The sequence below is a fragment of the Antedon mediterranea genome, chromosome 7 (genome assembly GCF_964355755.1).
Source record: "Antedon mediterranea chromosome 7, ecAntMedi1.1, whole genome shotgun sequence".
Taxonomy (NCBI): Eukaryota; Metazoa; Echinodermata; class Crinoidea; order Comatulida; family Antedonidae; genus Antedon; species Antedon mediterranea.
In genome coordinates this window covers 26,901,851-26,916,114 of record NC_092676.1, presented here as the reverse complement: position 1 = coordinate 26,916,114, position 14,264 = coordinate 26,901,851, and the positions used below count along the sequence as shown (strand labels likewise).

The window sequence follows — 14,264 nt, the reverse complement described above, 5'->3', positions numbered from 1 at the left end:
GCACTTTTGACATAAAAGATACTAAAAAAATTAAATCTGAAGGGACATTTATTAATTAACTAATGCCCACTTGGGTAGATTAATTAAATTAATTAATTACCGGTACCACTCCTACTTTACAGTTCATATCCTCTAAAGAGGAAAGACTTTTCTTAATTGGTCATTAGAGGGTTTGCTTAACGAACATATTGTCCATATTAAGTGACAGCTTTTAATCAGTTATATAATATAATATTGTTGTATATTAACATAAGTTATAGTACCTGTACCTGATATAATAAATCACTATTTTTTTTATATTTCAAACACACCCAACAGCAAGTAACTCAGCAAGTAACTCAGCAATTACAGGATAAACTATTTTATAATTTATCATGCTTAAAACTAAGTCTCATTTGAGGCTATGGCAGTTGAGTTGTGAGTTACAACTCTGCACAAGGTCAGGATTGAACTCTGGACCTTGGGATTGGAAGGCAAACATGTTAACCACAAGCTATGTTTATGAGTGCAATGGTACAATTATTTTCATGAGGTGAACACGATTAAGGATCATACTATATAATATATAATGGTCTTTCTGACCCCAACAGAGCTAGGATGTCCAGGCAATACTTTCCCCGGGCATCCGGCCGACCAATTTTAACCAAAAAAGAAGAATTGAAAAAAAAAATGTCATATCCTGATATTAAGGAACACATCCTTAATTATATACTGTATCAACAGTACACTTGCACTGATGAAGGGCTAGTGTTGCCCGAAAGCTCTGCTAATTTTTCTGACTGTTTACGGTTTTGATTTCTTTTTTGCTAATTTTATTGTGTATCTACATTATATTGAGATTCAGCCACTGATACCCACAGCATTGTCCTTATTTTCAGTGATTTGTCTTTAGATTTATATACTGTATCATACATATTTCCAGATTTTTTAATATCACATCGCACACAATGTTTGAAGGGTACAACCAAGTACGTTAACCGCATAATCTACCAGACGACCATGCTTCAACCGTGGAAGGAAAGCTAACGCCCGTATTCTTAAACCGGACTTTAGTCGTAGTTCGAAGTTCGACTTGGAAAAGTCGTAGTTCGAGCTATTACTTCAAATTCGATTCAAAAACGAAGTAGTCGAAGTTTGCAGTTCGACTTAATGAAGTCGAGCTTTTAGTCGAGTTGCACACGTCTGGGTAACAAAGGCTATACATTGGCCAATGACAAGAGAGTATTTGAGGAGCAGACGAAATTTTGCGCATTGATATCACTTTCCATTTCTTACAACACTTTTTACGCATCAGGACTATATACATGAAAAATAATTTTAATCGTTAATTATTAGAACAATATCAGTATTAATTTAACAGTGAAGTATATTTGATTAACAACAAATAAAATCTTAAAAATATATTTAGGAACCATGGCGGTACGGTAACTTTTATATTTTCTAGGCCCCCAACAAAGTATGATCGCCACGAACCACGCACTTCATAGCGTGACAAGAAAGCGCTAGGCCCCCTAAACATTCCATCGCGTGGTGAATTGCCGCATCTCCCATTGTCGCTATGACGTGACGGAGCTCAAGTCGGACTTGCGCGAAGAAAATAATGTAATTTGTATACAGTTGTAAATAAAGATGGTTTTCATTATTATAATTTATACCAATGTATATTTAATTAAGCTAATATAAATATAGATATTTCATTCTTCAATATCTGGCCAATATAACAACTCAATGACTATTACGTTTTTTATAAACATCGTTTAAAAACCATTTAGTCGACCATTTAGTCTGCCCCCTCCAGGACTAAAAAAATCGATCAAAATCCGTCTCGATTTAGTCGAGGTTGGCCTGATTTAGTCGGTGATTTAGTTGAAGTTTGGTTTATGAATTAAAATGACGTCATTTTTTTAGTTTTAGCTCGAACTACGACTAAAGTCCGGTTTAAGAATACGGGCGTTAGTGTTCATAATATGTAACATCCTATTCGATAGACTTACTCTTACTAACTAATAATCTATGTTTCTACAATTCTAAAGTAACGGAAGTTTTTTATATTCAAAAGTTTTTGAAAAACCGTTATATATATTGTCCCCCTACAATTTTTTTTTTTCAATTTTTTTTTTAATATGCCATTTTAATGTCACATAATAGTAATTTACTGTGGCCAAAAACTGGATCGGGAAAAAAAAAGATTTATTTGAAAAAAAGTATTTAAATTGAAGTGAAGTGAATAACTTTATTAAAACTTCAAAATGACCTATTTAAAGTCTGATTTAATCCAAATTAAATAAATAAATAATTTTATTAATCTTCATTTTTCATGTTTTTGGGGGACAATGCATCTTTAAACATCATAATTGTGATTATTACATTCTGTTGTCATAGAAACAATGTGTTACTCAAATGATGGAAGTAGTTACTGTATTAATTAAATGAATCGCCATAGAAACTGTATATTAATTATGCGGAAGTGAGAGTAAAATGATCACTTACTGACTAAAAGAATCATTAAAAGCACTTGACAAAAACTAAGCAGCATGAGTATATCATGATTATGAACGATCTATGAATGGTAAACATGAACGGGACTGAGGATGTTTGTTTAACCCTATCAAAGGACAACATGTCCCCATTGAGCGGTTTGAGTTTCGTTTCATTAATGAAATATTAAACAATCAATTCTTAATTAGTAAAACCTTCTACTTAATTAAAATTATGCTCGTTTAAAAATAAAAACAGGAACCAGATCATTAGTTTAAACGAAAAAAATTATTAGAAAAAGTTTAATTTTAACCAATTTTTTTTTTAAAATGCAGTATTTTAAATTTTGTTTACCCTAAAAGTAGAACTTATTTCTAGCAAGCGTACTATATAGGCTAAAATAAATAGCGCCCTTTTTCGTACACAGCATGAAGTTTTTTAATACTTCCCCCGGAACATTCAACAAGGAAATGCACGATCAACCCCTTATCTCACATCCACTGTAATGCTACAGCACTTTCATTATTCTCTGTTTACCGCATAAGTTCAGGAATTACGCAAGAAACTGAGGAACCACATACTGACCCTTTTAAAAATAGACTCAAGATTGCTTATACACTGTTAAACAGTTTAATACTGTAATATTAAAATCCATATTTAATTTAAAAGCATAAAATAAAAATGGGTTTTTTTTAAAGACATACAGTATTGTACAGTATTTAACAATTTTAATTCAGGCAATCGTATAATGTTTAAAATGTTAAATAGTCTAACTTGAATACTTAAGTCTAACTTGAATACTTAAGTCTAACTTGAATACTTAAGTCTAACTTGAATACTTAAGTAGATTATATTATATTCTTTTTACATGAAAACTTATATGTATTGGTAATAATATTTTCCTTTTTTTTTTACTGTAGATAACCTATCTTTTAATAATTTTAACCCAGACATCGTATGATGTTTTAAAATATTAAAAACCTTGAATTGTTTTTTTTAAAGACAATCTGTATTTGTTTGTTTAACAATGTCTCATTATCAAATGTTAGTTGAAAAGTTCAAAATAATTTTTTCTGTACAGTATGCTTCTTTATGAAAATGTTTCTCTTTTAATCAATTGTTAATTCTATCTTTGTTGAACAATTAAACAGTCAAAGAATGCTTTGTGGGTATCAAGGATATTGAGGTGTGATTTTTCATTGTACATATCTTCCATAAATTCTTTTATTTGTCAATTCAGCGCACGTTTTCCATCAGCCTTTGTTTGAGTGCCGTTGCAAGAACTGTTATTGCTTAGCAACTAGGACCATTAGTTAATGGCATTGGATTACTTAGGATTATTGCCCATCTTTGTTTCGGCTTTGGAAAAATTAAATATTAATTAGTTTCCACGAGGCATTGTGATAATTGTATTTCAAAGAGTTACTACTAATTTGGAGGCTTGCACAGTTTAGAGTCCTGCAGCCAGAATGGTGCAATTCACAGTTGTACCGTACTTATATGGTATATTTTTTACGATATTCTTCACTTTGCTAACATCACGTCAAAAAGGTAAAAATCAAGCATTTTACCACTGAAGAACAAATTAGGAAATAAAAAGTGGGCAATTCTGGGGGTGGCAGAGGAAGGAAGGTTAAAGAATTATTTGGTACATTTGCATTTTATTTATTTATTATGTCTTATAGTCAATGTGGTCAATTTCAAGGATTACCAATAGTAAATTAATCACTGTCCTACCATCAGATAGGTGGTAATCCCCCAGTTAGTACTGTAGGGGTCTGTTTCTGCTGCATAACGCAATTTAACCGGTTATTTTAAAATAGATTAAAAATAGATAACAATAACAAGACCGCGTTTCAGCTAAATTTGTGCTCCGAAATAACCGGTTAAATCTATGGGTGGTCGTCGAGCAAAACGTCATCATTACCCAAAATGCAATACACTCAGACGGAAGTAGTAAGTTGGCTGTTTGTTTACATCGACGTCGTCAGTACACACGTGTGTATATCGCCGAACATCTCAAACATGTTAAAATAATAAAATGTTGTCTACAAGTTTTGTTTTTTGTAAAGCCTACTTACTGATCGCTAATAAAATTAATTCTCATGGCGCCTTCAATAACATGGGGAGGGTCGTGCAGCGCCCGATCGCCTAGGATAATTTTTATCTAGCCTAAAATTCCTCAACAAAGGCGATGATGATACGTCTGTTGTCTTTCGCGAGCGCGGTCCTCCTACAAAAAACCAAACGGAAACAAAAACGAGACTTAGAATGTTGCAATACCTACCAAACGAGAGTAGATAATTGTTAATTAATTATGAAACCCTAACTTTTATAGCAAAAATCGTCCGAATTTATGTTAAAAACGACGAGTTTAGCCACAAAAACTTAAATCAAACGAGAGTATCCAAGTCATAGAATATCGCACGCACATAGTGCCTTTAATAGAATAATGAGTATTAAACATTGTTTCGTATATTTATGTACTAACATAAATAATAACACATTTCTATGCTTAATAAAATCATATTTAATATATTATCAAAGGCTCTCATAACCTTTGTTTTCGATCGATGTGATGTTTTTCTAAAAAAATTATATCAAAACGATCAAATTAAGATTGTTCATTGTTCTCCTATTAAAGGCACTAAGGGCGTGCCATAAATACGCTCGTTTGGATTAAGTTTTTGTTGCTAAATTCATCGTTTATAACATAAATTCGGATGATTTTTGCTATAAAATTTGGGTTTTCATAATTAATTAACCATTATCTACTATCGTTTGGTAGGTATTTGCAACATTCTGAGTCCCTTTTGTTTCCGTTTTGGTGTTAATATAGGACCATCCATACCCTTCGCGAGCGTGTACTAACGCCTCAAATTGCTTAGCTTGGGTAGTCCCCGGAACTCCACCCCAAATACCTCTTTTACTTTCGCAAAAATGCTCTTATTTATTATCTGTGATTCTTTTCTATTGCCTGCCATCCTTCCCCGTACTTTTTCTCTCCCCCCACAACTGAATAACATATCTTGTGATTTCAATCATCCACATACATGTTCACTTCTTCGTTCGACTGTCAAAACCACGAGGAAAACACACATCGTATGCGACGCTATCTGACCCGGGGTCACAACTGTCAATCAAATAACCGTTATTTCGTGTTGCAGCTAAGAATTGCTCAGCGATAACCGGTTAAACGGCGTTCTAACACCGATTGGTGTTTTTAACCGGTTATTTTGCGCTGCCTTTTAACCGGTTACCACAAATTTGTCCTGTTTCTGCTGCCAAGAAAATGGAGTTAATTTATTCACACCGATTTTAACCGGTTATTTTTTATGCAGCAGAAACAGGCCCTAGGACCATTAAAGGTAAAAAATTACCTCCAGGATAAGATATAAAATTATTTATTGTTATCACCACTATGAATGGCCTGATGGCCAATACAGTAAAGTAAAGTAACTTACTGTACACATATCATTTCCTTTTAAAAAATATGTTTAGCTACATTTTTTGTAGACACATAAAAACGAAAATTATAATTTCTTACTGGTTGCAATTTTGAATGCGCAATGAACAAAATATAAAAATAACTGATGCAAGGTAGACATGATTAAAGATAATTATTATTGATATACAAGAGTATCACAGGACATTGAAGTTTGTATTATCTCAGGAGATTAAATTGTAGTAAAGTTCAAAGAAGATACAGTAGATCTATAGTATGACACCGATTCATTATTTAATAATATGCAGAAGAAACCGATTTAGATGCTTTTGTCTAAAAAAAACTGTTACCTTTAGAAACTATCCTCTTATGACTCATGCATATTAGGAATATAAAGCTCCGAGAAAAAATGATGATAATCTCAGAGAGCAAACACGGAATTAATACCTGTAGGAAAGTCAAATACGAGAAAATGTTCAAGATGATTTATAGAAACCGTTACATTTTAACTTGGGGCTATCGTGTGATGTTATAAAAATGTACAGTACAGTCTATTGAACTCTACTGTATGTGAATATTCGGTAAAGCTCTAACATCAGAGAATAGATTCATCAGGTTTGTTTGAAATCTAGAGAAGTAAACTAGTTTGTCAAATCGTGAGTAAACAATTTTGATTTGACAAACTAATTTACTTCTCTGGTAAAGCTCTGTCTATACTATCAAACTTTATGCAAAAAAAAATATATATATATGTCATATCACTACCATATTTAGGCATATCACACTTTTTTTGTCAAACTAGTTTGATACAGTAGTGTAGACAGAGCTTTAGAATTTATCATATTGTTTACATAAAAATTTATTGTAAAAAAATATATATTGATATACAGAGTACAGTGCATGGTTCTTATCCAAATAAAAGAATCTACATTTATAATGTACACTGCAAATTATGCGTGCATACAAAATTAATGAATTCATAATTTTTAACACAAAAATACAATAACAAATTTGGCATTTAAAAGCGGTATATACTGTAAGCGTCAAATGGAAATAACAGCAAAAATTCATGTCTCCATTGAGAAAATAATTGTAAAGTTCAAACCATTTTAACTTGAATTTGACAAAGAAGAAGGAAACTGGATTTGTCCTGAGCTGTATGGGTAAGTATATTTGGTGGTACCATTTTTTGGTTCATAATGCAACTAAACGGAGTACATAACCTGAATTTTTAACTACAGGTTGTCTGTCCATTCATAAACAAACTATTGTCGTAAAACCTTCCAGAAAATAATACCATTAGAAAAGTACAAAAAGTGATGTATATAAGTTAATACAGCTAATAATTTCTATCTATATAGTACAGTATTTCTCTTCTCCTGAGAGAAATGAGGCCAACTGTATGTACTACTGTAGACATACTGTAAGACAGGACCGAAACGACCAGTACAGTTGGTATTAAGTTTTAACCTGACCACTTCTTCACAGAGGCCTTGACAACTCAGTGGCTTGAACAGAGATTGTTCCCCTTTCTTACGAAAACCACACCACTTTATTTCTTATGGCTACATCACTATAAAAATAGACTATAACATAAAATGAATTCATCAGATGTTATATGATGATGATGACAGGATCTGTGAAACCTACTGGTATGCATAGAAATATCTCTAAGAATTTTACTACTCTCACAATTAAGTATGTACAGAAATATCTTACTACTATTTTAGTATGTCAGTACTCTCACAATTAAGTATTGACATAATGTACACTGTAAAGTGAAAATGCCAAACGATAATTAACAAACGCTATGTGATACTTCATAATGCTTATTTTAATAATTTCAAATAACAGGTGTTCATAATAGAGGGACCTGTAATAATTATATAGTAACTATATCATTTTATTTATATGACATTGCATAAACATTGCAACTGGAGACCTAAAACACAGTATGTAGCATACACAGCATCTTGCACGTAATCCAGGGTCCTCTAAAGTAATGTTGGTGAACATACTGTACCTGTAATCCAGGGTCCTGTAAAATAATGTGTTGGTTTTACCAGCACCTTTTTGCACAAATCTATTTTTGGAATTACCATGAAAATAAAATGGCCTTACAGTACCTGTAATCAATTAGTCAATATATTTTATTGACACATACTTATTATTTTGCAAAATAAATTAAGACAGAAAAAAAACCTATAATAGCCTATATACAATGTTTATTTGTATAAAAATGATTGATTCAATTGTAGATGAAATCATGGGATTATTTTGATTGCTTGGCAACAGTCAAGTAATTTATTCTGTAAGCTATAACACTGTAACCTTTTACAATAGGGAATTTCCAATTATATTTATGCCATAAAAGTAACAAGCAACACAGTGGGAAAAAAAGATGTGATCCAATTATAAACATCTTATAAAAGCCTAAATCACAGAATTTTTATTTCCTACACAATCTTACAGAAATCAAACAAAATTAAAACAACTTTTGACTCCACCTTCAAATTTCATATCAAATATATTCATGTTGTAATCTTTGTTGCGGGAAACTATTTCGCTTTCAATGCTTTTCAATTCTTTTCGCTATTAAACATACAAATTTCAATTACTTATTATTTACAGTATCTTTGTATCGATTATTAAAATGACTACTTTTACTCCACCCTCAATTTCATGTTATATAGCACATCCAACTTGTCCTCATTCTACACAAAGAGCTAAAAACAGGTGTAAAAAACGTATTGTTTGAACAGAGAGCATTAATGCATAACATACAGCATTGTAGTCAAGGACGAATGTGTACACATTCAAACGATCTATTACGTTTTACTCAGGAAGTTAACAGACAAATAACGTCAAGGCAAAGTAGATGTGAATGAATTGAAGAAAATTAGATGGAATAAATTGCTTTTAGAGTCTATTTACTGCAGCACTCAGTTATATCACAAGCATCCAAAAATGAAATTTACGGAACTCCTTAAATTCTGTACAATCACTCTACCACTGTTAACATTTTAACTTGTAAGTTACAGTGTACATGTCTCGAAAATAAATGACGATAGTGGTTTGTGAGGATGTTCCCACTTGAGGACGTGGTATGTGGACTATACCATTTATAGAGAGGGACGTTCAATAAATTGTTTACTTTTCAAGTATATCTCACTCTTCAAGGAGAATATGGCACTTCTCCAGTTTATCCAAGTAAGCTAGGCACGAAATAGACATTATTGATAGTTATACTACAATAATTTGATTATAATACCTGAAGTGTTTAGGATCTACTTTTTTAATACCTTTATGAAAGGTGAATAGGAACTAAAAAATGGAATATGGGCACAAAGTTTTATTTATTTTTTTTATTTTATGTCTTTAGGCACTGTGGCCAAGGATTACCAATAGTGAATTAATCACTGTCCTATCAGATAGGTGGTAATCCCCCTGATACAGAGGCTATTGTGTGAACCAGTTCACCGGGGTAACCCCCTACTCTTTTTCGAATAATGAACTGGGTTCTTTAAAGTACACACAGGTTATAACTGTGTACACTGGACCTACGGTTTATAGTCCTTATCCGAGAAGACTTGTTTCACCACCAGAACTAGGAGCGAGTCGGCCTCGAACCCTTGCCGATGTTGTTGTTGGCTCTTTAGGTACGATAAACGGCGCCCCTGCCTTAACCGCTCGGCCATATGACTCGTGTTCCTGAGAACACACACATTATAATATGGTGAAAATATTAAAATTGTGTCTTCAACCATAATCATCACTGTATAAAGTTATAAAATAATATTAAATGTCAAAAATAACCAGTTAAATCCCTTTGCGACTACTGTAATCCCCGATATATAATTATTCTACGCATGAGTGATCATACGCAAAGGCAAGTGACAAGTGAAGTGATAATTTAATACTATACTGTTTAATAATCACTGTTTATTTTACAACTGCATTGCATTCCACAGTACAATATGGAGTTTTATTTTTATACCTTTCAAGCGTATTAATAAACAATGGTAGAATATTCAGACACCATTTTAACTTCTGTTGTGAGGAGCTCTCATTTGGGAACGTCAAAGTGCTGGTGAAAGGAGCTTTAAAAATGGTTCTTTTGTGTCCTCTTCTACTGTATTTGTTTCTGGTTACTTTTTTAAGATATTTTATGGACTCCCAATTCTTTTTTTGTGTAAAATTTATGTAATCTGCTAAATGTGTACAGTACTTATATTTTAAACTTTTTAATAAAAAACAAAACCATTTAATTACCTGCATATTAACTGTGGCTTTATCTCCTCTGGATATCAGAAGACGAACTATTTCCAAATGGCCATTCCAAGATGCTAAGTGTAGCGGCCTACTTCCTTTGGCATCTCCGATGTTCGGCGCAGCTTCATAACGTAACAATGTTATTACAACCGCTCTACAAAACAAAGTAATTTATTGATTTATTCAAAAATATCAAATCAGTAGAAATTCAGTTTTTTATACTGTAACTGCTATTTACTTTAAGTTTAACAAAAATATATATGTTCCAAACAAGAAATGTATTTATACGGTAAGTATACAAAATTGTTTAAGTTCAATAGTACATAGTTAATATCTGTACAATATACATTATCAGCCCTTGTAAAACAATAGACTCATTGCAGCAATACCTGTAATTGAAAATTAGTGTACAGTAGTGACTTTAAATTGGTTGGCCTGGAATACATTAGAAAACATCGTAGTTCATGGACTAAAGACTTAATGTATATAATATGAAATATGTTAATTTACTTATGACACCTGGAATAAATTAAGAAGGTGTCGCAAAACAATATCAAGCAATGCATTATCACATTGTACATGACTAAACAAGAAATTAATAAGGAAAATAACAAAATTGGTATTACTGTAGTGTAATGACATATGACTGCTTTCACATTGAAACTGTGATTAAATGTAACCAGTATTGCTATCAAAGTTAGCAGACATCAGACAACGAATGCTACATTCAAAATGTACTAACTGATGTTTTTATTATGTATGACATATACTACATATTTTAAATATTTATTTTTAGTAACGCATGCTATAAAACAAGGCTAATTAGTGTCTATATTTAAACATAAAATGTTATGCTAATTCCTTTTAAAAAAATGAATTCTATCAATCAAAAGTAATAAAACAACATACATCAATATTTGAATCAAAATATAACATCACATGGTTGCAGACAGAGGAAGGTTTTTGATGATTTTTATTTGCCATAAAAACATGGGTATATTTCTGACACTAAAAATTGGATAAATATAGGATGACCTAGTACAGTAACTGTCCTACTGATGCTAAATGTATGAACAAAAAAGCATGTGTGTTGATGTACAGTATTCCTATATGAAGTTTTGGCAGATAACAATTTAATAATATCTTTTACAGTATAAAGGGCTCTTCACCGGAGTCTCACAGCGCAACATGAAAAGAATAACTATTGAAATATGTGAGTTTTAGTAGAGATTTTGAATTATTAAAAAGGGGATGGAGTGAAGTCCTACTGTACAGTTGTACTGTAAGTCTACAATATTATTAAAATTATTAAATATAATCCTAAAACTGATGATAATAAACGACCTTCCAATTCCGTAAGTATGCCAGCCTCGGATCAGATCCAGGTAGGAAGTGGTCAAACCCCCACGTTAAATCTAATTAAGCAAAGGAAACCAACTCTTTCAACATCGTTCAACGTGGTCTGCAATCAGTGCTAATTATTGGGTTACATCGTTTAACTGTTTCTGTTTTGTGAAATGAACACCATTTGAAGGTGACATTTTTATAGCTGATTAATCACAGATAAAAAATATTGCGTACATTCAGATGGGAAAAAAAGGATAAACCATCATTTTGCGAGTATTGCTAAACATCGAAAACCTCTAAGAAAAAACAACATAGAAAACCCCATCAAACCAACATAAAGGCTACTGAATCATGCACCATAGTGCCAGAGCCAGACTTGAAATAGTTTGATATTAATGTTAACAGTATTTAGTTCATCAGTATGTTTTGATGATTCATTCAATTCAACTTCTACTGAGATTATCTTTTCAAATTTAATATCAGAGATGGTACAGTAATTATTTTACAGCTTTCAGAGAGAAAAAACACTATGCTTTAAACCGTAGAACATGGATTTAAAATCTTGGTAGAATTATACATCTTGTAGGATTTACAGAGCTGTCCATGATTGATGACTTGATACTAAATAAAAACCAATGTAAGCTTCAGGATAAAAAAGAGACAATTTTGTGTTTGCGAGAAGTTTGCGCAGGTTGTCGTGTATTACCCGTATTACTGTATGTTAAAAAAATTAAACAAAATTATGTTGAAGTTATTTGGTTAAATAATTGAAACAATAATATTCCTAAATCCAAAATACAAATGTGTTAAAACTTAGGACAGATTCATAATATATTTCATATTTGAATGTGATTTTTAGCCTAATATTTGGCATTAAGTAATTCAGATACTTACAACATCAGTAAAAGCAATAAACTACGGCATACAAATCTAGCTTATGCCTATTAACTACATTTAGATTCTATTTTGACTTGCTTAGGTCATCCATTTAGAAAGGTTAAGTGAATGACCAGCAGAAAAGTAAAGCTATAAAAGGAAGTGTCTTTAAATGTTGTGTTCTAATAGTAATAGTTGAAGTTAGTGTACAGTTTGACAAATTGTTATCACTTCTCCATTATTACACTTTTAAAAAACCATCCTATTCAATTTTAATACCTAGTCATTTTTACACCGTGTTTCATAACTTATATTTTTTGTGCAATTATGTGTGTGTACAAAATATATTATATTGTATATCTATTTATTTTTGTACTAATAATTGTCAATCTTCAAGAAGAATTTCTGTTGATATTTTATGATGATGATGGACAAATAAAGCATTTCAGTATTCAGTATTTAGTACCCTTTTATAATTGAAAATTGTTTAAAGGTAGTCACGCTGTGGGCACATACAGTAAAGAAAAATTAATCCGCTATGCTAATAGAACCACTCCACTGGAACACCTCTATTCAGTGGGCACCTCTAGTATGAGAACATTTCCTACTGTACAGTAATACTGGTGGTCACGACTTAAAGTTGTCCGCAACTTATTTTGACCTCCATCCGCACATTTTTGATGTTTTTTTTGTTTATTGTAATTTTCTTATTTGCAATTTGTAATTTTTATCTTTTATTTTAAAATGTGTGGAGAAACTAATAAACAAACAAACAAATACAGCCAACCCCTTTATACAGTATCTCGAAAACAGAATCCCTGAAAACCAAACTCGTACAACTGTTGCCGTGCTCTCTATATTTTGCTTTGTATTACTGTACCTTCATGTTATTATTAAATTTTACTATTATTTTTTTCATAAGAAATCTTGAAATTACATTAAATGATTAATTAATATTTATAAATTCAAATTTCATTGGTTTCGTTATTGTCCTAAAAGAAAAACAAAACTGTGCCTAATTGTTTTTTAAATTGCTGAGTAAAACTACTTTTATTTCACTTACTATACTGTACTAACATGCATGTAATAACATGGATACTAAATGAATAAATGTTAATTAATGTTAAATGTTAAAATGGATGTTGCGCTGACCAGAGGTGGCCGGGGTCATTCAGTTCAAATTTCCTCCACCCAGTTTTAATTATTACATAAGATTCTGTTTTGAAAAGAATGCATGTTTGAATTGTTGCCAAGCAACAAGATTGTTGACATATTTTGATGGAAACGTCAAGAATTTCTCAGTTCATCTATTCTGTCAGAATTTGTTTACCGTAGTACGCCTTCTTATGAAAACATTATATGAACTACTGATAGTGAAATGGAATGTCATGTGTCCTCATCTACGCGTCAATTGACAGTCAATTTACATGTGTAATAGACCTAAACATTAACTGTTCATTTCACTTCAATCAAACGATCATATTTATTTAATGAGATTTTCATTCAACATGATTAAAATGTTATTTGCTATGATGTATCTGAAATGAATAATTGTATATGTGAAAATAATGTTTCTACGGTACGGTATTTCTGTTTATTATTTGACTTTTATACAGTATATATCCATTAATTACTTTATTTATAAACTATTAACTATCACCAACATGGAGAAATGATCCCAATGACATGGATACAGTACATACAGTATTTTTGGATAAGTTAAGGCCAATTTAGGACGAGCAGTAACAGTAATAAAAATAGAAAATATTACCATTTACTGTACACTAGATACAGGTACAGATTCTATGTTGGAAAAGCTACTGTACGCGGTTTTTTTGCTTAATCG

General features: G+C 31.6%; 1 protein-coding gene across 4 annotated transcripts in view; it reads right to left on the bottom strand.

Moving 5' to 3' along the window:
* The window catches only part of LOC140054623 (uncharacterized), an 85,790-nt gene that overhangs the window by 68,567 nt on the left and 2,959 nt on the right, over window positions 1–14,264 (bottom strand). For all 4 annotated transcript variants that reach the window (XM_072099683.1, XM_072099686.1, XM_072099684.1 and 1 more), the window contains exon 3: window positions 10,196–10,349. In XM_072099683.1, coding sequence (XP_071955784.1) covers window positions 10,196–10,349 — 154 coding nt within the window. The remainder of the gene's footprint in view (window positions 1–10,195; window positions 10,350–14,264) is intronic.